The sequence below is a fragment of the Ovis canadensis genome, chromosome X (genome assembly GCF_042477335.2).
Source record: "Ovis canadensis isolate MfBH-ARS-UI-01 breed Bighorn chromosome X, ARS-UI_OviCan_v2, whole genome shotgun sequence".
NCBI lineage: Eukaryota > Metazoa > Chordata > Mammalia > Artiodactyla > Bovidae > Ovis > Ovis canadensis.
The window spans coordinates 1,157,901-1,182,929 of NC_091727.1; the positions used below are offsets into that span (position 1 = coordinate 1,157,901).

General features: G+C 47.5%; 1 protein-coding gene across 1 annotated transcript in view; it reads right to left on the reverse strand.

Moving 5' to 3' along the window:
- Positions 1-25,029, reverse strand: part of LOC138929695 (polyprenol dehydrogenase-like) — a 141,762-nt gene that overhangs the window by 37,686 nt on the left and 79,047 nt on the right. Inside the window, exon 4 of the mRNA XM_070291325.1 lies at positions 786-887. Coding sequence (XP_070147426.1) covers positions 786-887 — 102 coding nt within the window. The remainder of the gene's footprint in view (positions 1-785; positions 888-25,029) is intronic.

The following is a 25,029-nucleotide window of genomic DNA, read 5'->3' on the forward strand; positions in this document are numbered from 1 at the left end:
CTGTCCATCACCAACCCCTAGAGCTTGCTCAAACTCGTGTCCATTGAGTCGGCGATGCCATCCAACCATCTCAGCCTCTGTCGTCCCCTTCTCTTCCCACCTTCAATCTTTCCCAGCACCAGGGTCTTTTCCAATGAGTCCGTTCTTCCCATCAGGTGGCCAAAGGATTGCAGCTTCAGCTTCAGCATCAGTCCTTCCAATGAATATTCAGGACTGATTTCCTTTAAGATTAACTGGTTGGATCTCCTTGCAGTCCAAGGGACTCTCAATAGTCTTCTCCAACACCACAGGTCAAAAGCATCCATTCTCCTGAGCTCAGCTTTCTTTATAGTCCAACTCTCATATCCATACGTGACTACTGGAAAAACCATAGCTTCGACTAGACGGACCTCTGTTGGCAAAAACATCTATGGTTTACTTGCAGGAAAATTAGTTTACGATGTTGCTTTTTTTCTGTAAACACCACGAACCAGCCATAATTATACATACAGCCCTCCTGAGCCTCCCCCCACCACATACCATTCCACCCTCTAGATCATCAGCCTCTTACTCAGAGTGAAGAACTGGAGGCATGCCACTCAGTCACGAAAAGGGATGAAACGGACTCACTGTAGGGATGTGGACAGACCTAGAGTCTGTTACACAGAGTAAAAGGAGTCTGAAGGAGTGAAATAAACATCATATGTGAACACATTATATATGGGCTCTATAAAAACGGTGCTGATGAAGCTATTTCAGGGAAGAGTCAGAGGTGCAGACGCGAAGTACAGCCTTGCATCACTCACCGTTATTCACCAGGACGTGGAGGGGCAGCTTCTTCATTTTGAATGTCTGGACGAACTCCCGGATAGACCTCATGGACGCCAGGTCGCAATACAGAAACTCCACTGGAGGAAGACAAAGAAGCGAGGTGAGCTTTCAATGCACCGCACGTGCTACAGTCCATCAGCGTTCACTCGGAAGGGACATGTTAGGACACTCTTGAGTACAGACAGAGGAAGCTGTGTGTGCCAAGTCACCCGGCCCATGAGAACAAGGGAGGGCGCGTTTTCAATGCTTTCCCTAAAACAAGAAAATAACAAAGGGAGCGTGCGTAAGGGGCGGGCGTAGTCCAGGATCAGTTACTCAGCACGGTCACCATCCTGCGAATCGTGGGTGGCCCCTCCCCGGAAGACACACTGGGAAGGTGAGGATGCATTTGGAAAGTCGAAGTGTTAGTCGCTCAGTCGTGTCCTGCTCTTTGCGACCCCGTGGACTGTAGCCCCCCAGGCTTCCTCGGTCCATGGGGATTCTCCCGGAGACCCCGGTTCGATGCCTGGGTCCGGAAGATCCCCTGGAGAAAGGAATATCAACCCACTCCAGTATTCTTGCCTGGAGAATCCCCATGGACAGAGAACCCTGGTGAGCTACAGTCCATGGGGTCACAAAGAGCAGGATACATCTCCTGCATTGCAGGCAGACTCTTTACTGTATGCATTTAGAAATTTAAAAAGAATAAATAAAAATCAATCGTTGTTGTATGTCGGCTGAGCCCAGGGGTTTAAAAAAAAAAAAAGCAACATTAGGCACTTACCTTTTACATGTTTCTTTTTAACATTTTTTTAAAATGTGGGCCATCTTTTAAAGCCTTTAATGACTTTGTTACAATACTGTTTCGGTTTTATGCTTCTGGCTTTTTGGCCAAGAGGCCCGTGGGCTCTTACCTCCTCAACCAGGGATGAAACCCATACCTCCTGCATTGGAAAGCAGAAGTCCCTTGCATGTTTCTTAAATGCATTTTTTGTTGTTGTTAATTTTTTTGCTCTTTTGATTCTGTTCTCAATGGCAGCAGGCTGTGGCAGATTGGGGAAGATGGAGCTTTGCCGCAGGGAGTTGGGAATTTCTGCTCTAGAAGTCGGTGCCATCTGCACAGGAATTCCCAACACGCTGTTCTAATTTCCCCCTGAAACACTCCCAAGAATGTTTAAAAAAAAAAAAAGAGGGAAACCCACACGATTGCTAATAACTACAACCAATGGTGAAAAAAGGATGCGTGGACCCACACACTCAGCTTCCAGTCCTGTCCAACTCTCTGCGACCCCATGGACTGCGGCCCGCCAGGCTCCTCCGTCCATGGGATTCTCCAGGCAAGAGTACTGGAGCACGGTGCCAAGCCCTCCCCAGGGGGATCTTCCTGACTCGGGGATCGAACTCAAGTCTCCTGAGTCTGCTGCCCCTGGCAGGCAGGTTCTTTACCACTAGCGCCCCGTGGGAAGCCCCAAAAGGACCATAATTGACAAGCAACATGGGGGCTGACGCTTCGTGTTGAGAGCATTGCCTTTTGAGCGGGTCACTGCCTCTTGCTTTCTTTCTATCCACTGGTTTGAATTTTTTCATTTTTTATAGCTGTGCCGCACAGCTTGCAAGATCTTAGTTCCTCACCCAGGAATGGAAGGAGAGCCCTGGCAGTGAACGCGCTAAGTCCTAACCACTGGACCCCAGAAATTAGCCCAGTCTCGTCATCAGCACCAGTTTCCACGTCCACTCAGGAGCTACCCCTGTCTCTCACCTCTACAACAGCATCAGTGGAAGCGGGGGGTGATACTGCATGGGGGATCTGTTGTTCAGCCGCTCAGTCGTGTCCAACTCTTTGCGACCCCACAGGCTGCAGCACGCCAGGCCTCCCTGTCCTTCACTGTCTCCCGGAGCTTGCTTGTACTCACGTCCATCGAGTCGCCATCCAACCATCTCATCCTCTGCCGTCCCCTTCTCCTCCCGCCTTCAATCCTTCCCAGCAGTGGGGCCTTTTCCAGTGAGGAAAAGGAGCCCCTAAATCAAGTCCTGCTGCTGGGGAGGGCAGACTGCCCCTCGCAGACCAGACTGCGTGAAGAGCTCCATCTTTGAGAAGAGCGTCGCAGAAGACACAGTGTGACCCCTGCCTCCCGTCCAGCAGAGGCACCAGGACTGACCACGGGGGGGGGGGCTAGGCACTCACGTGTGTTAGGGGTTCACCTCACATGCAACTAGGGGCTGCGTATCTACAACAGCGCACACGGTGAGAGGGGCTGCAGTAGCTGACCCGGCAGGGCTCTTCGCAGGGAGGAGGAGACAACGGGTACCAGGGAAACAAGATTTCTGCCTTCTGTTTGGTTGAAAGTGAAAGTGAACTTGCTCTGTTGTGTCCGACTCTCTGCGACCCTGTGGACTGTAGCCCACCAGGCTCCTCTGTCCATGGGGATTCTCCAGGCAAGGAGACTGGAGTGGGTTGCCATTTCCTTCTCCAATTATTTATTTCGTTACCGTGGGTCTTACTTGCGGCATGCAGGATCTTTCAGTTGCGGGCATGGGGCATGTACCTCCCCGACCAGGGACTGAACCTGAGCCTCCTGCATTGGACGCTCAGAGTCTTAACCACTGGACCACCAGGAAGCCCCGTAGCTGACATTTTTCACTTGACCTGGGGCGCCATTAACCTACCCTTTCATTTCTAGCTACATGATTATAGAGAAATGGAGGCTGCCGTGCTCTGAGAATATTCAGGGCACCCCTAGGGAACAAGAAACAGAACACGTGTCTCGCAGGCGACTGGAACACAAAAGGTATACCAGTTGTCCGGGTAGCAAAAAAGCCGGAAACTCAGATAACAGGTAGGGGGTGAAGTTGGAAAGAGTTCAGAGTTAAGCCAAGGGTCTGATCCTGCTGCAGGAAAGAGTGAGACTGACAAGCTGCTGGTCATGATACAAAACCAAGATGGTAGCCTCCCACTGGGAGACCATGTTGAGGGCAGGGAATAGGAGGATTCTTCTGTATGGTAGTGACGGAGTTTTTTTTAAGGCAGGGATTAAAACTTAAAAGGCTGAAAAGCGGCAGGCTAACAAGGAAACACCAGGCAGGGCTGGCCCTTTTGAGACAAGGAGGAGGTGATTCAGGGCTAAAATTTCCATGGGACAACGCGGATCGTTACCTGTGGGTGCAGTGTTCAGGCAACGCGCAGGTGTGATACAGACGGAGAGAACACGTGTGTGGACAGCCACGTGGAGAGTGCAGGTGGGAAAAATTTGCGAGATTCGGACTGACATGTATACACTATTGATACTCTGTGTGAGGTAGGTAGGAAATGAGCACCTACCGTATACCTCAGGGGACTCTGCTCAATGCTCTCTAGTGACCTAAATGGGAAGGGAAGCCAACAAGGGACGCTATGTGTATACATATGGCTGACTCACCTCGCTGCACAGCAGAAGCTCGCAGAACATCGTGAAGCAACTATATCCCAACAAAGATTAATAAAAAATGTTGGAGCTACGATGATGGTTATAGTTAAGCAGCGAAATCCTCCGCTGCCATTTCTTCATCAGAAGATTTCGAACAACACAACATTACAGCCTCTTTGTCAAAACCCATTAGAAACGCAGGAAGAGGTGGGCAGAAACAAAACTGTTCTGGGAGAACGCCATGTATATCTTTGAGCATCTGAGGAATCGACAGACGAAAAAAAAAAAAAAAAACTCAAAAAACAAGGACCCAGAGAAGACTGTGGATGATACATCTGACAAGATCGGGAATGCAAATTAACAAACAGAGACGCATCTATGATAGGAAGAAGATTTTAAAATGATAGGTGTGTACTTCTAACCGAATGAATAATAGGCTAAATTTACAAGTAAAATAGGAACATCTCAAGGAAATGAGTACTTTAATCGAGAAAAGGACTGACTGATACGATCTAATCAAGCACATTAGGACTAATCAGACCAACAAATATGGGATAAATTTTAAAAAATTCATGAAGGAAAGACACTCAGAAAACACAGGGGAGGGTGTCAGATGGTATTTGATCAAATCCTTTCCTATTTTCAAAAACCAGACAACCTCGCCTCTAAACTGACCGACTTAGAATGCAGCGGGTGGAGGGGAGCCTGAATTGATTCTCTTGACGACGCGTGCATCTTTCTGATACAAAAAGCTGCCAAGAAATGGCATCAGAAGATTTCACCGCTGCTCAGTGGTTAAGACTTTACCTTCCAATGCAAAAGGGGCAGGTTCGATCCTTGCTTGGGGAGCCAAGATCCCATATGCCTTGCGACCAAAAACACGGAAACATAAAACAGAAGGAGTATTGTAACAAACTCAATAAAGCCTTTAAAAATGTGGGGGAGGGAAGAGACTGGGAAAAAAAAAAAGAAAACTAAACCACCACAATGGGAAGAGAGAGTTCACATTACTAACTACAGACGAAAAAACAAAACCGTGAATGAAAAGGCAAATTAAAATGTTTCCACTGGGATAAAAAGAACAGTGCAAACTGCAAGCAGCGACCTCATGGACTGTAGCCCACCAGGCTCCTCTGTCCAGGGGATTCTCCAGGCAAGAACACGGGGGTGGGTTTCCATGCCCTCCTCCAGGGCATCTTCCTGACCCAGGGATCGAACGTGGGTCTCCTGAGTCTCCTGCGTTGGCAGGCAGGTTCTTTACCACGGAGCCACCTGGGAAAACCCCTCTTACGCCGTCCCTCTGTGCCCACCTGAGCCTCAAGCTTATCCCTATCAAGCAAAGAGCGGGTCGTCAGAATCACACTGACCCCTGGCTGCAGAGAGATATGGTCAGGACACACGCGTCGACCTCCAGGAAAGTTCACTTCTCTAAGGCTCCCACTTCCTCACCCCCACCACAGAGCCATCTCAGGAAGACGTCACAGTAAAGCTCAAGCCCTAGAACCTCAAGCATAAAACCACGACCACCACCACCCAAATGGCAGCCCACGCCAGTGTCCTTGCCTGGAGAACCCCAAGAACAGGGGAGCCTGGAGGGCTACAGTCCATGGGGTCACAGAGAGTCAAACACGACTCATCAACTCAACAACCACCACCACCCAAAAGGCCAACAGTACAGGTTAAAAAAAAACCTTTGTAAAAGTGGCTAACATCTGTGCAGCTTTCAGATTACAGACCATTCCAATGTTTCTGACCCCCAAGTGTATTTGGCAGATGAAATTAAAACGAGAACATTCTCGACTGACGCTAACGGACCCCAAGGCACGTAACAGATGTCCCCAAAGCACTTCACAAGTAAAGAGAAAACACTGATATTGGACTGACTCAGAAGGCAGCCAGTTAGAAGGCAATCTGACTCATGCTTGGAAACAGTGATTTTTAAAGAGCTTTAAAAGCAATTCCTACTCCCAGGAGGTAAATGGTTCTCCTGGGGATCTTATTTACTTCTTCCATCTACAAGGCAGGGCGAAAAGAAGCTTCCGCCCAGCCCAGATGATCAGAGCCCCTAATTAGTGTAGGTTTAATCTGTTCCCCCCAACTGTGTATGGATGACAACACCCAGATGAAGTCAGCACGGCCCCGCCGTCAACCCCGGGTGAGCGTGCATACGGAACCACGGGAGAAATGCAAATTTAACTGCCTTGACGTATCACCTCGCACCTGTCAGAACGGCTATGCTCAAAAAGGTAACACAGAGGAAACGCGGGAAGGGGGGTGGAGAGAAGGGAGGCCTCCTACACTGTGGGTGGGATACACAAGGGCACATTCACTACAGAGAACAGGACGGAGGTTCCGTGAGAAGCTGAAAATAGAGAGACCCCAATGGCCCTGTCATCCCACTCCTGGGTGTCTACCCAGAGAAAACGCAAAGGGAAAGGTGCACCCCAAAGCCCTTTGCAGCACTGTCCACAATAGCCAGGGTGAAACAACCCATCGTCAGATGAACGCGCAAAGAACATGGGGGACATAAGTAAAAGGGGATGCTGCTACTGTTTACTCACTGCTGCTGCTGCTGAGTCGCTTCAGTCGTGTCTGACTCTGTGCGACCCCACAGACGGCAGCCCACCAGGCTCCCCCGTCCCTGGGGTTCTCCAGGCTGGGGAACCTGGCAACACTGGAGTGGGTTCCATTTCCTTCTCCAATGCATGACAGTGAAAAGTGAAAGTGAAGTCGCTCAGTTGTGCCTGACTGTGTGCGACCCCATGGACTGCAGCCCACCAGGCTCCTCCGTCCCTGGGGTTCTCCAGGCAAGAGCACTGGAGTGGGGTGCCATTGCCTTCTCCAATGCATGAAAGTGAAAAGTGAAAAGCGAAAGTGCAGTCGCTCAGTCGTGTCTGACTCCCAGCAACCCCATGGACTGCAGCCTGCCAGGCGCCTCCGTCCATGGGGTTCTCCAGGCAAGAACACGGGAGTGGGGTGCCATTGCCTTCTCCGTTTACTCACTAAGCTGTGTCTGACTTTAGTGACCCTATGAACTCTAGCCCGCCAGGCTATTCTATGCATGGGATTCTCCAGGCCAGAATACTAGAGTGGGTTGCCATTTCATACTCCAGGGGATCTTCTCAACCCAGGGATCCAACCCGCATCTTTTGCATGGGCAGGCAGACTCTTATCACTGAGCCACCTGGGAAGCCAGCGGTGGAATATTACACAGCCATGAAAAGAATGAAATCATGCCGGTTGCAACAGCAGGATGGACCCAGACATGATCATAGTAAGACAGACAGACAGACAGACAAATAACATATGATATCATTTATATGTGGTATCTGGGTTTTTTTTTAATATACAAATGAACTTATTTTCAATACAGAAAGAGACTCACAGATACGGGAGACAAACTTATGTTTACCAAAGGAGAAAGTGGAGATGGGATAAACTGGGAATTCGGGATGTACCCGTGCACACTAATATTGTTCAGTAGCTAAGTCGTGTCCGACTCTTTGCGACCCCGTGGACTGCAGCCTGCCAGGCCTCCCTGTCCATCACCAACTCCCGGAGCCTGCTCAAACTCATGTCCATTGACTCAGTGATGCCATCCGACCATCTCACCCTCTGTCGTCCCCTTCTCCTCCTGCCTGCATTCAAGAATCCCGTGAACAATATATATCGTCCTCTAAATTAAATATACTGGATAACCAACAAGGACTTATTGGATAGCACAGGAAACTCCACTCAACAGGCTGTGATAACCGACTTGGGAAAAGACTGGAATGAAGCCCTCTAAATAGCTCAGTATTTATAAGAATGCTTTGGGCATCGAGCAGAGCTGTACAATGCCGTGCCTTCAGAAACAGTGTCTATGGTCCACCACAGCTGCACTTGTAGACACTTCTCAGGCGGATCTCCTAAAAACTGGAGCTGGCATCGACTCAATAAAAGGTTTTCATGTTTCTACATTACCCCAGAACAGGAACTGGAGAAGGAAATGGCAACCCACTCTGGTATTCTTGCCTGGAGAATGCCAGGGACAGAGGAGCCTGGGGGGCTGCAGTCCATGGGGTCGCAGAGAGCCGGACACGACTGAGCGAGAAACACACAAGAGCAGGGAGGTTTCTGGTTTGGTTTGTCTCCGGCTACATGCGTCCCGCCAGTAACAGACAGGAGACACCCAAGGTGTGTGGTACTCACTGTCCTTTTTTTTGATTTTTTAAAAAATTTTTATTGGGGTATAGTTGATTTACAATGCTGTTGTTCCATTTTTTTTTAATATAACTTTATATTTTGTCCATGCCGCGTGGCTTGCAGAAGTTTAGTTATCTGACCAGGGATAAAACCCAAGCACCTGCAGTGGAAGCGCAGATTTTTAACAACTGGACCGCCCGGGAAGTCTGTCCATTCTATTGTAAAGAACATTTGTTTTCAAATAAAAAAGGAAGCCAGGAAGGCAGACAGGGAAGACAGGAGACAGGAGATAGGAGAGGGGAATGTGTCTTTATTGTGTTTTTACTGCGAACAGGGACCCCCTGAGTTTGGATTAATACAGAAGAATTCTTTTCACCTGCTCACATTTTGATGATGGCAATTGTGGAGGAGGGTGCCAGTGTTTTCTGTCTGTTCATTCACCTTGATTTTGTTTTATCAAATAAACTAGTAAAAAAGAAATTACTTTTTTTTTTGAGACAGCCTTGTGAGTCTCCTCTTTTCCTCTGTGAATGTTGTCAAATGAAAAAGACAATGAACGCGATCAGTAAATGAGAAATCTCAAAGCCGCCTCCGTGAGGGAGGGCTCCCAAAGCTGCGATCCAGAAGGTGCCCCCTCCCCCAACAGTGATTGCTGAGGGCCGGGAGGACGCCAGAATCAGACATCTATCTCTCCTTAAGGTGAACAACGAAATGAGTTTGACCCCAGACAACCGAGGTGCATTTGAAAGGAGTGAATTCAGTGAGCCCAGAGGCTTGCATCCTCCCCTACTACAATGCTCAGTTCCTTCCCGGATATCTGATCTTTACTGTTCAGACCGCCTGCTCCCTTTGTTGCAAACTTGTATACAGCCTGACTCCCCCTCCCGCCTCCTTGGAGCAGATTTCTCAGAGCTACTGAGATGCTGTTCCCAGGCTCGGCGTCCTCAACATGCCCACCCAGTAAGACACCTCTCTGCTTTCAGGCGGTGACTGTACTTTCTTTCATCGACGATCTGATTTGGTTTGCATATGTTGAAGTGTCCCTGCGGCTCTGGCGTGAATCCAGCGTGGCAGTGGTGTACCATCTTTTTGATGTGTTCTTGGATTCAGTGTGCCAGTATCTGGTTGAGAATTTTTGCATCTATACTCATCGAAAATATAGGTTTGATGGGAAAAGACCCTGATGCTGGGAAAGACAGAAGGCAGGAGGAGAAGGGGACGGCAGAGGATGAGATGGTCGGATGGCATCACCGACTCAATGGACTTGAGTTTGAGCAGGCTCCGGGAGTTGGTGATGGACAGGGAGGCCTGGTGTGCTGCAGTCCATGGGGCTGCAAAGAGTCAGATACAACTGAGCAACTGAAAAATAACAACAGTATTCATCAAAGATGTTAGCCTGCAATTTTCCCTTCTGGCAGTATCTCAAGACTTTTCCTGGGCTCCAAAATCACTGCAGACTGTAACCGTAGCCATGGTACTAAGGGACGCTTGCTCCTTGGAAGGAAAGCTGTGACAAACCTAGACAGCATATTGAAAAGCAGAGACACCACTTTGGTAACTAAGGTCGATCTAGTCAAGGCTATGCTTTTTCCAGTGGTCATGTATGGATGTGAGAGTCGGACCATAAAGAAAGCTGAGCACCGAAGAACTGATGCTTTTGAACTGTGGTGTGGGAGAAGACTCTTGAGAGTCCCTTGGACTGCAAGGAGATCCAACCAGTCCATCCTAAAGGAAATCAGCCCTGACTATTGACTGGAAGGACTGATGCTGAAGCTGAAACTCCAATCCTTTGGCCATCTGATGCCAAGAACTGACTCACTGGAAAAGACCCTGATGCTGGGAAAGACTTAAGGTGGGAGGAGAAGGGGATGATAGAGGATGAGATGGCTGGATGGCATCACTGACTGGACGGACATGAGTTTGAGTAAACTCTGGGAGTTGCTGATGGACAGGGAGGCCTGGCGTGCTGCAGTCCATGGGGTCACAAAGAGTTGGGCATGACTGAGCAACTGAAAAGCAACAAGACCATTTCTTGAAGGAGGTGAACACACTTCTTGTCTCTTCAGCCTGTATGTGTCTCGTGGAGGGAAAGAAGGGAACGCCCCCGCTTTCTCCTGCTCCAACCCCACCCCCACCGCCAGGCACCCCAGTCCTCATTGGATGCCTCCCCCCACCTCCGTGAGCAGAGCCTGAAGCTGCAATCACGACCGAGGTCTCAGCATCCTCTTGGTAATGACTAGCATCTTCCTGGGGATGTCAGAGTGATTTTCTGCACCATTTCCCTCCCGCGGTCGTAAAGAACACATTACGGATTTGGCAGAACCTGTTCATCAAGGCTGTTAAACCTCCCCAAAGAACAAGCAGCATCAGGACGGAAAAATGTGCTTTCATTTTCTCTGGATGTCTGCCGTTCTCCTTTTAAGCAGACTTTAAAAAAAACAAAAAAAAAACAAAAAAAAAAGGGTCCGGCTCTTTGCGACCGCACTGTCCATAGAATTCTCCAGGCCAGAATACTGGAGTGGGAAGCCTTTCGCTTCTCCAGGGACATTTTCCAAGCCCAGGGATCAAACCCAGGTCTCCCGCATTGCAGGTGGATTCTTTACCAGCTGAGCCACCAGGGAAGCCCTTTAATTAATTATTTTAATTGGAGGATAATTACAATATTCGAACATTGGATTTTGTTTTTTTTTTTAAGGCAGACAGTTGCCCTCCACAAGTCTTTCATTGCTCTCACTGTTTGGGGGGTTGTTTTTTTTTTAAGAGACAGTTTCCATCTGCATAACACCACGGAGACATGCCCACAGGTGACAGGCAAGTCGGGACATACGGTGACACAGACATGGTTCCGTAAACAAGGCCTCCAGTGCTGGGCCACACGGAACACAGTCCTGTCATCCAGGCATGCTTACTAAAGGAAGCCTTGTTTTCTTCTCCTCGGAGATTAAGACAGAAAGAAGACAGCGCATCAGTGAGACCGAACCCTTTCTTACGACCGAGTCACAAACACTCGACGCTTCCCAGGTGGCTCAGATGATAAAGATCTGCCTGCCAAGTCAGGAGACCCTGGGGTTCCCTGGGTCAGGAAGAGGGAGGAGGAAATGGCAACCCACTCCAGCATTCGGCCTGGAGAATCCCACGGACAGAGGAGCCTGGTGGGGCTAGGACTCAAAGAGCCAGACGTGACTTAAGACACAACTTTGTTGACTTGAACGATAACAACCACCACCAACACTTGAAAAAGTAAAAGATAGAGATTATTTTGTTAGAGTAATGAATTTCCTTTTTTTTTTTTTTTTGGCCTAGAAGTGTGTGGGAGTTTAGTTCTCCAACCAGCGGGGATCAAACCCATGCCGTTGGCCCTGGGAGCAAGGAGTCTTAACCCCTGGACCTCCAGGGAAGTTCCCGACTTATAAGTATTTGAAAAGCAAAAACAGAGCTGAGATGGTTGGATGGCATTACTGATTCCGTGGACATGAGTTTGAGCAAGCTCCAGGAGTTGGTGATGGACAGGGAGGCCTGGCGCACTGCAGTCCATGGGGTTACAAAGAGTCAGACACGAGTGAATGGAATTGAAAAGCAAAATATATATATATTTCAGGACATTCATTGAAATAGAAAAGATATATATATATATATATTTATATCAGGATATTCAAAGAACTCCATGACTGGCCTAGAGACTCCAGAAGGACTTCAACTTTAGACTCCAGGAGGGCTAAGACCTCCAGCCCAGGGACCTTCTGGCATGTACTCATTAGCCATAAACGGTGGTCCCTCGGAGGTCCACGAGATCCAGGGGAGGTGTGCACTCCCACAGTGGCTGGAGGGGGTAAACTGGCCTCCTAGCCTGAGGACACCAAATACCTAGGGTCGCACCAGCATCAACATAACAGCAACGAAGACGTCCCGGGGGGTCCAGTGGCTAAGACTCCCCACTCCCAGTGCAGGGGGCCTGGGTTCCATCCCTGGTCAGGGAACTAGATCACATTAGAGTTGGCATGCTGAAATGAAACCTCCCATGTGCTTCAGTGAAGATCCAGCCCAGCCAAATAAGTAAATATTTTTTTTAAAAAAGCATAAAGAAAGAGAGCAGGACAGAAGAGACAGACATTACAGATGTCGACAAAGTTGGCCAAGCAAATGGGCAGATTCCGTCTGCTCTGACGCAGACAATCGTCCCGACGGGGTGTGGGGGTGGGACCCCTGCTTCGGTCCCCCCAGCCGCCGAGGGCAGCTCTGGTCCCACTAACACTCTTGTCGGCCCCCACCCTACTTCTTCCATCCTATGGAGTCTCATGTGCGTCTATAGATTCCTCTGCAGAAGTCAGGGACTGACTGCTGTCAGCTCTGAGCTGGGGTTCTACAAGCACTTGTGTGTCTGAAGGCGTACCCCTGATGCGGCCGTGGAGAGCGGTGTAGTCCACAGGCAGCTACTCCTCTGCCGTCTCGTTCCTCCCTCGAGCAGATTCCCTCTGCTGGCAGAAAACTCCACCAGGATCTCTCTGATTTGGGCGTTTCTTGCCCCGTGAGGCATTGACCAACCTTTGTTTTGAATTTCCATTTCAAGCATTCATCTAGCAAAACACCTCGAAAATGGAGCTACCATCTTACTCCAGACCAACAAAACGAACCAAAAAAGAAGAAAAGAAAAAGAGGTCACCTTATTTATTTCTTCTTCTCAAATGCAACCAACATCACGCAGTAACCTGGAAAAAAAAATGTTCTCTTGAGACTTCCCTGGCGGTCCAGTGGTTAGGACTGGACTTTCCAATGCAGGGAATAGGAGGTTCAGTCCCAGGGCAGGGAGTTAAGATCCCACCTGCCTCATGGCCAAAAATAATAATAATAATCAAGACACAAAACAGAAGCAATATTGGAACAAATTCAATAACAACTTTAAAAGTGGTCCAGATTCTACCAAAAATTTAGAGAGGAGCCAACACCTACCCTACTCAAACTCTTCCAGAAAATTGCAGAGGAAGGTAAACTTCCAAACTCATTCTATGAGGCCCCCATCACCCTAATACCAAAACCTGACAAAGATGCCACAAAAAAAGAAAACTACAGGCCAATATCACTGATGAACATAGATGTAAAGATCCTTAACAAAATTCTACCAATCAGAATCCAACAACACATTAAAAAGATCATACAGCATGACCAAGTGGGCTTTATCCCAGGGATGCAAGGATTCTTCAATATCCGCAAATCAATCAATGTAATTCACCACATTAACAAATTGAAAAATAAAAGCCATATGATTATCTCAATAGATGCAGAGAAAGCCTTTGACAAAATTCAACATCCATTTATGATAAAGACTCTCCAGAAAGCAGGAATAGAAGGAACATACCTCAACATAATAAAAGCTATATATGACAAACCCACAGCAAACATTATCCTCAAGGGTGAAAAATTGAAAGCATTTCCCCTAAAGTCAGGAACAAGACAAGGGTGCCCACTTTCACCGCTACTATTCAACACAGTTCTGGAAGTTTTGGCCACAGCAATCAGAGCAGAAAAAGAAATAAAAGGAATCCAGATTGGAAAAGAATAAGTAAAACTCTCACTGTTTGCAGATGACATGATCCTCTACACAGAAAACCCTAAAGACTCCACCAGAAAATTGCTAGAGCTAATCAATGAATATAGTAAAGTTGCAGGATATAAAATCAACACACAGAAATCGCTTGCATTCCTATACACTAATAATGAGAAAGTAGAAAAAGAAATTAAGGAAACGAATTCCATTCACCATTGCAACGAAAAGAATAAAATACTTAGGAATATATCTATCTAAAGAAACTAAAGACCTATATATAAAAAACTATAAAACACTGATGAAAGAAATCAAAGAGGACATTAATAGATGGCGAAACATACCATGTTCATGGATTGGAAGAATCAATATAGTGAAAATGGGTATACTACCCAAAGCAATCTACCGATTCAATGCAATCCCTATCAAGCTACCAGCGGTATTTTTCACAGAGCTAGAACAAATAATTTCACAATTTGTATGGAAATACAAAAAACCTCGAATAGCCAAAGCAATCTTGAGAAAGAAGAATGGAACTGGAGGAATCAACCTGCCTGACTTCAGGCTCTACTACAAAGCCACAGTCATCAAGACAGTATGGTACTGGCACAAAGACAGAAATATAGATCAATGGAACAAAATAGAAAGCCCAGAGATAAATCTACACACCTATGGACACCTTATCTTCAACAAAGGAGGCAAGAATATACAATGGAGTAAAGACAATCTCTTTAACAAGTGGTGCTGGGAAAACTTGATCAACCACTTGTAAAAGAGTGAAACTGGAACACTTTCTAACACCATACACAAAAATAAACTCAAAATGGATTAAAGATCTAAATGTAAGACCAGAAACTATAAAACTCCTAGAGGAGAACATAGGCAAAACACTCTCCGACATAAATCACAGCAGGATCCTCTATGATCCACCTCCCAGAATTCTGGAAATAAAAGCAAAACTAAACAAATGGGACCTAATTAAACTTAAAAGCTTCTGCACAACAAAGGAAACTATAAGCAAGGTGAAAAGACAGACTTCGGAATGGGAGATAATAATAGCAAATGAAGCAACTGACAAACAACAAATCTCAAAAATATACAAGCAACTCATGCAGCTCAATTCCAGAAAAATAAATGACCCAATCAAAAAATGGGCCAAAGAACTAAATAGACATTTCTCTAAAGAAGACATATGGATGGCTAACAAACACATGAAAAGATGCTCAACATCACTCATCATCAGAGCAATGCAAATCAAAACCACAATGAGGTACCATTTCACACCAGTCAGAATGGCTACGATCCAAAAGTCTACAAGCAATAAATGCTGGAGAGGGTGTGGAGAAAAGGGACCCCTCCTACACTGTTGGTGAGAATGCAAACTAGTACAGCCACTATGGAGAACAGTGTGGAGATTCCTTAAAAAAACGGAAACAGAACTGCCTTATGACCCAGCAATTCCACTGCTGGGCATACACACTGAGGAAACTAGAATTGAAACAGACACGTGTACCCCAGTGTTCATCACAGCACTGTTTATAATAGCCAGGACATGGAAACAACCTAGATGTCCATCAGCAGATGAATGGATAAGAAAGCTGTGGTACATATACACAATGGAGTATTACTCAGCCATCAAAAAGAATACATTTGAATCAGTTCTAATGAGGTGGATGAAGCTGGAGCCAATTCTACAGAGTGAAGTAAGCCAGAAAGAAAAATACCAATACAGTATACTAAAGCATATATATGGAATTTAGAAAGATGGTAATGATAATCCTGTTTTTGAGACAGCAAAAAAAGACACAGATGTATAGAACAGTCTTTTGGACTCTGTGGGAGAGGGAGAGGGTGGGATGACTTGGGAGAATGGCATTGAAACACGTATAATATCATATAAGAAATGAATCACCAGTCTAGGTTCGATGCAGGATATAGGATGCTTGGGGCTAGTGCACTGAGATAACCCAGAGGGGTGGTATGGGGAGGGAGGGAGGAGGGCGGTTCAAGAGTGGGAACTTATGTACACCCGTGGTGGATTCATGTTGATGTATGGCAAAATCAATACAGTATTGTAAAGTGAAAAAAAAAAAAAGTGGTCCAGATCAAAAAAATATTCTTTAACCACATCAAAAAAAAAAAAAAAAAGAAGTGTTCTCTCATTTAGGGGAAAAAAAAAGTCTTCGTTTTTAGAAATTAATTTGCAATAAGTCCTTCTTTTATGAAAGTCCTCCCTGGTGGCTCAGATGGTAAAGAATTTGCCTGCAATGCAGGAGACACAAGTTCAGTCCCTGGGTTGGGAAGATCCCCTGGAGGAGGAAATCACAACCCACTCTAGAAAGGCATCTAGAAAGGTCTCAGTGCTAAATGTGAACCGTCATCACTTATCCATGTAGTCAAAGGTACGGTTTTTCCAGCAGTCAGGTATGGATGTGAGAGTTGGACTATAAAGAAAGCTGAGTGCTGAAGAATTGATGCTTTTGAACTGTGGTGTTGGAGAGGACTCTTGAGAGTCCCTTGGACTGCAAGGAGATCCAACCAGTCCTTCCTAAACAAGATCAGTCCTGAATATTCACTGGAAGGAGTGATGCTAAAGCTGAAACTCCAATCCTTTGACCACCCGATTCGAAGAACCGACTCATTGAAAAAGACCCTGATGCTGGGTAAGATTGAGGGTAGGAGGAGAAGGGGAGACAGACGATGAGATGGTTGGATGGCATCACCGACTCGATGGACATGAGTTTGAGCAAGCTCTGGGAGTTGGTGATGGACAGGGAAGCCTGGCGTGCTGCAGTCCATGGGGTCGTGAAGAGTCAGACAAAACTGAGCAACTGAACTGAACTGTATATATGAAATATATATACATATATATATTTCCATTCCATTTACTGAAGAAAAATGACAACATCCATCTACAAAAAAAAAAGACTAGTGCAAAAAATGTTCACAACAGCTTAAAAAGCCAAAGTGAAAGCTTTAATTGCTTAATTGTGTCCGACTCTTGTGACCCCATGGACTGTAGCCCACCAGGCTCCTCTGTCCATGGGATTCTCCGGACAAGGATACTGCAATGGGTGGCCATTTCCTCCTCCAAAGGATCTTCCCGACCCAGGGATGGAACCCATGTCTCCTGCATTAGCAGGAGGATTCTTTACCCGCTGAGCCACCTGGGAAGCTGCTGCCAGGTATTTATGGGGCCCCTTATCTAGGGCAGGAATTGTCCAAGGCACTGGGGTCCAGTTACCACCTGGGGGGTCACTCAGAGGCACCTTGGGCAACCTCGGATACTGCAGGACAATCAGCTACTCCGAGGACCACAGGCTCACGCTGAAGGCACTGAGGAATCCGGAAGAAAATTCACCGCCGGACTACTGGTGGACCACAGCACCCATGATGCCTTTGGGTCGCTCATCTCAAGAGCCATGTTGGTTTCCACCACAGCTCCCATGATGCCTTTGGGTCTCTCATCCCAAGCGCCATGTTGGTTTCCACCACAGCTCCCATGATGCCTTTGGGTCTCTCATCCCAAGCGCCATGTTGGTTTCCACCACAGCTCCCATGATGCCTTTCGGTCTCTCATTCCAAGCGCCATGTTGGTTTCCACCATAGCTCCCATGATGCCTTTGGGTCTCTCATTCCAAGCGCCATGTTGGTTTCCACCACAGCTCGCATGATGCCTTGGGGTCTCTCATCCCAAGCGCCATGTTGGTTTCTACCACAGCTCACATGATGCCTTTGGGTCTCTCATCCCAAGCGCCATGTTGGTTTCTACCCAGCTTCCCCAGTCAACAGACCTAAGGCAGACCTGAGACTCAAAGATGAACCCATGGCCAGCAAGACAGCGGTGGGGACAGTGAGGCTCGTGGAGTCCAGCTTAGACCACCGGCTGGGGATTACAAATGTGGGTGCCCGCCTTGGCTTGCCAGGGTCACCATCTGTTACCAGGATGGACAGGGAGATACACAGACCCACCCTGTTACCTTTGGAAAACCACTGGGTTGGCCGAGAAGTTCATTTGGGGTTTTCCATAAGATGTAAGTGAAGTAACTTTTTGGCAGACCCAATACTTTGAGCTTCCCTGGTGGCTACGTGGTAAAGAATCTCCCTATCAATGCAAGAGACACATATTCAATCCCTGGATCAGAAAGAACCCCTGGAGAAGGACATGGCTTTGAGTGTCCCGGCTACTGTTTGGATCATTGAAAAGAAGCCTGCCATGTGCCCAATCATTTGACACCATCGCCCTCTTGCCATGTGCCCAATCATTTGACACCATCGCCCTCTTGCCATGTGCCCAATCATTTGACACCATCGCCCTCTTGCCATGTGCCCAATCATTTGACACCATCGCCCTCTTGCCATGTGCCCAATCATTTGACACCATCGCCCTCTTGCCATGTGCCCAATCATTTGACACCATCGCCCTCTTGTTATATAAACAGTGGAGTGACACCAGTTCTTCACAGTTAACCGTTCTAGTGGCATAAACATGACCTTCGAATTCTAGACCCCAAGGAAGCTTCTTTTAGTGTGTGTGTGTGTGTGTGTGTGTGTGTGTGTGTGTGTTCTGGGGTGTCATTCTTATAACCCACTAAGCAAATGCTTCAGATTCACCTCATTAAAAATGTCCTTGGCCACGGGAATGGATAAAGATGTGGTAACACATATGCGATGGAGTACTACACAGCCATGGAAAAGGGTGAAACCAGGCCATTTGCAGCCACATGGATGGACCTAGAGACGATCGTGCTAAAGTCAACACGACGGAGAAAGACACATATCATATTATAGTTTACATGTGGACTTTATATGTAGATAAATATCACGTGATAAGTTATCCGTGGATATTTAAATATGGGATGTAAACGGTGACACAAATGGGCCTATCTATGAAACAGGAGACTCACAGTCACGCAGAACAGATTTGTGGCTGCCAAAATAGGGAGGTGGTGGGCAGAGGAGGGAGGGATTGGGAGTTTGGGGTTGTCAGAGGCAAATGATTATATACAGGATAGAAAAACACAAGAAACACTGAACAAGGAAATGTATTCAATAACCTGAGATAAACCATAATGGAAAAGAATGGGGAAAACAATGTGTGTGTGTGTGTATATCTATTTACATATGTATGTATGACTGAATCACTTTGCTGTACCCCAGAAATTAACACAACACTGCAAATGAACTGCAATTAAGCAAATAAAAGTAATTTTTAAAAATGTCCTTAGTAACCTATGGACCACACCAAAATCAGCTCACCATTTGCCGCCACAGACAGAACACACTTGTTGATGCCCATGACACATCCAATCAAAACAGACAGAAAAAGCAGAGCAAACTCAAGGGCAAGAGGCAGCGTCTATACAACCAGCGAAGAGGGTACCATTTTGCTTCCTGAAGTGTTGATCGGGAGGTCAACCAGAAAGGAGACAAGGAAAGCTTGGGTGTCACCTAGAGGAAGGGACATAGTCCGGGACATTCTAAATGTCTCCAGTGGGGGCTTCCCTGGCAGTCCAGTGCTTAGGACTCTGCCTTCCAATGCAGGTGGGTGTGGGTTCACTCCCTGATCAGGGAGTTAAGATCCTACACACCTTACAGCCAAGAACAAAACCAAACATAAAACAGTAACAGGGACTTGCCCGGTGGCCCAGTGGATAAGAATCTGCCTGCCAATGCAGGGGACGAGGGTTCCATCCCTGAGCTGGGAAGATCCCACATGCTGCGGAGCGGCTAAGCCCAAGTACCAGAACTACTGACCCCAAAGGACCTCAAGCTGATGACGGAGGAGACAGCGGGCACAGCAGATGGGAGGAGAGGCCTGAGAGATGCCCAGAAGTGGCCTTGCAGTCCACGCCTCTACCCTAGGTGGCTGGACCCCTTCGTCTCAGAAAGCCTTGGTTTTCTCACCTGTGAGATGGAGCTTAGGATCACACCTACCATCGGGATGTTGTCTGGATAAACCATGCGACGTTCTCAGCATCACATCCAACGTATGCTAAATACCCAGTCACCACTTCATTCACACAACAAAGGTCCATCTAGTCAAAGCTACGCTTCTTCTGGCCTGTCTCTTCCCTTCCTGACACGTTTCTCCAGAGCAGTTTTCCCTTCGCATCTTGGGTTTCTCATGACTTACTCACTCCCTGGGGCCCAAGATGCGAAGAGAAAACTGCTCTGGAGAAACGTGTCAGGAAGGGAAGAGACGGGCCAGAATGTGTGCAGTGATATTTTCCTAGAGCTTTTAAAAGTAGGTTTCTAATTGGCCAAATCAGACCTCAGCTGGGCGAGAGCGTGGGCAGATAACCCGCCCTGTGTCAGCCAGGATTCCGGGTAAACAGACCCCGCTAGACAGCTGGAGCTTCACACGTGAGCAGAGAAGACATGGCTGTACTGTGAATATGAGGCGCAAACTCTGTTGGCCTCCAGCTCCTCCTTTCTGGGACGTGACCACCAGCTGGTACCAGCCCACCTCAGTCCAGCCCCAAATCATCAGACTCCCAATTTCATACGGTGGCAAAAATACCTCAAGTTTTTTTCCTTCAAATTCTAGCCAGATTATTCAATAGGGGCTTCCCTGGAGGCTCAGACCATAAAGAAATCACCTGCAATGCAGGAGGTCAGGAAGATCCCCTGGAGGAGGAAATGGCAACCCACTCCAGTCTTCTTGCCTGGAGAATCCCATGGACAGAGGAGCCTGGCGGGCTACAGTCCATGGGGTCACAAAGAGTCAGACACGACTGAAGTGACTTAGCAGGCACACTTGTAGGGTTTTCTATTAACTCATCTTGCCACCGACTTCTTACCATCTGGAAGGGTGCCATACATCATTTTAAAGGCAAGTGTTTCCAGCAATATCTACCGACCTCATAACTCTTCTGCATTCAGTATTAATAGAGTCACTTAAATTGAACTGCATGAGATTAATAGGCTGGGGCTTCCCACATAGCTCAGTCAGTAAAGAAGTCACCTGCAACGCTGGCCTCTGCCTGCAGAGGAGGAGACCCGGGTTTGATCCCTGAGTCAGGAAGGTCCCCTGGAGGAGGAAATGGCAACCCACTCCAGTGTTCTTGCCTGGAGAATCCCATGGACAGAGAAGCCTGGCGGGCTGCAGTCCACGGGGTTGCAAAGAGTCGGGCACAACTCAGCAACTAAAAAACTAAACCCAGATTAATCGGCTATTGGGTACTTAGGGTCCCATTGCAAACCACGCCCACCAAAACGCACACCTCCTGACGTGAAGACCTCATAGCTCCTTCTATGCAAACACACAAAAGCAAAGTGCAGCCTCGCACTTAAACGAAGCCTTCATTAAGCATCCACAAGCTCACACACAAGCAGTAACATTCGGTTCTGAGAGACGAGGAGGGTTTTAATTATAGGTAATTTGATATAATTATCTTCAATTCACTACGTGCAAAGAAGCGTGCATGCTAAGTTGCTTTAGTCGTGTCTCAGTCTTCAAGACCCCAGGGACTGCAGCCCCCCAGGCTCCTCTGTCCATGGGATTCTCCCGGCAAGAACACGGGAGTGGGTTGCCATGCCCTCCTCCAGGGGATCTTTCCGACCCAGCGACTGAACAGGGATTGAACCCACGTCCCTTAAAGTCTCCTGCCTTGGAAGGTGGGTTCTTTTCCACTAGTGAAACCTGGGAAGCCTCAGAAGAGCCACGCAAAATCTACTTTTACGTTTTTTTAGAAACACAATTTTTAAAAAAATTCTGGAAGCGGAGGTTGGTATTCTTCCTGGAAGGAGTTTTATTCTATTTATTTATTTGTTTTGGCTGGGGGCCATGCGGAATCTTAGTTTCCTGACTGGGAATAGAGCCCATTCTGCCTGCATGGCAAGCACAGAGTCTTAACCACTGGACCACCAGGGAGAGCTTCCTTTTAATATGTTTTTAATTCTTTTGGCAAATCAAAGAGGACAGCTAGGTTTCCCAGGCAGCACACTGGTTTCCCCGGCAAAGGAGACGCACTATTTTAAGAGAGTCTAAAACAGACTGTGAGATGCTCAGGCATTGCGGTCTAGAGTCCTTGTGCCTTCAGCTGGAGATACTGACATTCAGTGACATTCAATGAGCTGGAAAGAAAAGCCTTGGCGTCACTTGGAAGTGGCAGCGTGACTCCCCCGCATGCATGTCTAATGAAGGTCTGGACAACGGCTGATGTTTTTCGCTCATGAATGCTTAACGTGTATGCGATGTTTCCCTAGGCTCAGGGAAACTCCCTCCTCCTTCAGAGGCAGGGAGGTGAAGGCCACGCAAGATTCCCTAGGCATGAGGCTCCAGCTTTCAACACGGACCAGGAGCGGGTTGTGCAGTGATGCTGACAATCAGCGGTGGCTTTCCAGGTCCTCGACAGACCCAATGGCAAGTGGACAATAATAAGCCACGGTCTAGGGACTCCCATGGTAGTGCAGAGGCTAAGACTCCAAGCTCTCATGGAGGGGGGTGCAGGTTCGCTCCCTGGTCAGGAAACTGGATCCCAAATGCTACAGCTAAGAGGTTGCATGCTGCAACAAAGACTCCACGACACCATCAGCACCCGTGAAGCCAAATTAAGTATTTCTTAAACTGAGCGACGGTTTACATAGACAAAACCACATGTCCCGTGGAGTTGGGCCAGGACGAACCCGCAGCCGTCTGAAAGGAGCCATCACGACTGCTCCGTGGGTGGCACAGTTGCACAGACCACAGCGGACCCTCAAACGGTCTGCATTTTGCTGCGACACCCAGAGCCCTGTCTGTGTTTACTGGGTCAGTCGTGTCCGACTCTTTGTGACCCCAAGGCTGTATAGCGCACCAGGAGGATTCTCCACGCAAGAATACCACAGTGCCCTTCTCCAGGGGATCTTCCCAACCCAGGGATCAAACCTGGATCTCCTGCATTGCAGGCAGATGCTTTACCATCTGAGCCCCCAGGGAAGCCCTGTCTACAAGCATGCATTTATTCAGCTACTTATGTTCTTGCCAGGGTCGGGAACATCCCCTGGAGAAGGGAAAGGCTACCCACTCCAGTATTCTGGCCTAGAGAATCCCATGGACTGTATAATCCATGGGGTCACAAAGAGTCGGACACGACTGAACGACTTTCTTTTTTTTTTTTTTTAAGTTTTTTACTTTTTAAATTTTAAAATCTTTAATTCTTACATGCGTTCCCAAACATGAACCCCCCTCCCACCTCTCTCCCCATAACATCTCTGTGGGTCATCCCCATGCACCAGCCCCAAGCATGCTGTATGAACGACTTTCATTTCTTGCTTCCCTGGTGGCTCAGACAGTAAAGAATCTGCCTGCAATGCAGGAGACCCGGGTTCGATCTCTGGGTCTGGGAAGAGCCCCTGAAGGAGGGCATGGCAACCCACTCCAGTATTCTGGCCTGGAGAATTCCAAGGACAGAGGAGGTTGGTGGGCTACAGTCCACAGGGGCTCAAACAGTCAGACACGACTGAGTGACTAAGTCACATAAGACAGTGAAACTAAAAGTTAGTTGCTCGGTCGTGTCTGACTCTTTGCGATCCCATGGACTGTAGCCCACCAGGCTCCTCTGTCCATGGGATTCTCCAGGCACGAATACTGGAGTGTGTTGCCATTTCCTTCTCCAGGGAATCTTCCCGACCCAGGGATCGAAACCATGTCTCCTGCATTGGCAGGCAGATTCGTTACCAATTGAGCCACCAGGCAAGCCCCATTAGTTAAGTACACTTCAGTTTCCAACAAATGGTTAAAAAAATTAAGATAGTGAGTATCCCCAAAGAAATGAACTGCAGAAGAGAAGAATGGAAAACTGGGAAAGATTCGGTGTAACAGGAAAAGTCCCGTGACACAGACTCAAATACGCCATAAGAAGAGCTACTACAGGCTGTAAACATTATTTTTAAAGCCCCATCCATCTAGCAACCACGTCCCGGTGAAACGATTGTGCGTTGAAAAGAGGCTGAGTTTTCCAAGCATCCATGGAGCAGGCGGCAGGCCATCTCACAAAGGGAAAATCAAATACGGACGAGACGCCGCTTCCCCACTGGTAGGTTTCAGTGAAGAGAGAAGCAACATCAACAAGGGTCTTGAATCACCAGCGTTTCCACGAATACTTGAAGACCCAGGTGGCAGATCATGCAGGCAGGAGAGCAAGAGATAGCGTCAAATAACTTCAGGAATCAGGAAATAAAAACGGGTCAGTGTTTGTTTCCCAGAAAATGTAATGAGACATGTGGCTCAACCTCCCTGGGACTCCCAGGCCAACCAAAAAAAAACACAAAAACTCAGCCTCACTAGATGATTAAGAGGAATCAATCACAGTGCATAAAATGAAAAAGCTTTAAAGACTCTGCCTGCAATGCTGGAGAGCTGGGTTTGATCCCTAGGTGAGGAAGAGCCCCTGGAGCAGGGCATGGCAACCCACTCCTGTATTCTTGTCTGGAGAATCCCGTGGACAGAAGAGCCTGGGGGGCTACAGTCCTGAGGGTCGCAAGGAATCAGACAGGACTGAACACTCAACACTACTCCATCTCTTTATTTCCGTCTTACAACATGCTTGTTGAAGAAACAGGGTCTTTTTCCCTCATATAACTCTGCAGTCTGAGTGTATACCTTTGACATCTATTAGGTGTTATATATTAGACTCTCCCATGGTCTTTGGAACTGCAGTGTTGGAGAAGACTCTTGAGAGTCCCTTGGATTGCAAGGAGATCAAACCAGTGAATTCTAAAGGAAATCAATATTCACTGGAAGGACTGATGCTAAAGCTCCAATTCTACCTGATGCAAAGAGCTGACTCACTGCATAAGGCCCTGATGCTGGGAAAGATTGAGGGCAGGAGGAGAAGGGGACGACAGAGGATGAGATGGTTGGGTGGCATCACCGACTCAATGGACATGAGTCTGAGTAAACTCCAGGAGTTGGTGATGGACAGGGAGGCCTGTGGTCCACGGAGTCGCATATGAGTTAGCAACTTAGCACACAGCGCAGAGCCGTTATACTCCAATTAAAATAAATTTTAAACAAGAAATATCTATAGTCAGAAATACCAGGCTCCATGGCTTGTCCATGAGAAGGACGGAGCTGAAATCTGGGGATGGGTTTAGTGATTATAACAAGACCAGTGATTAAAACCC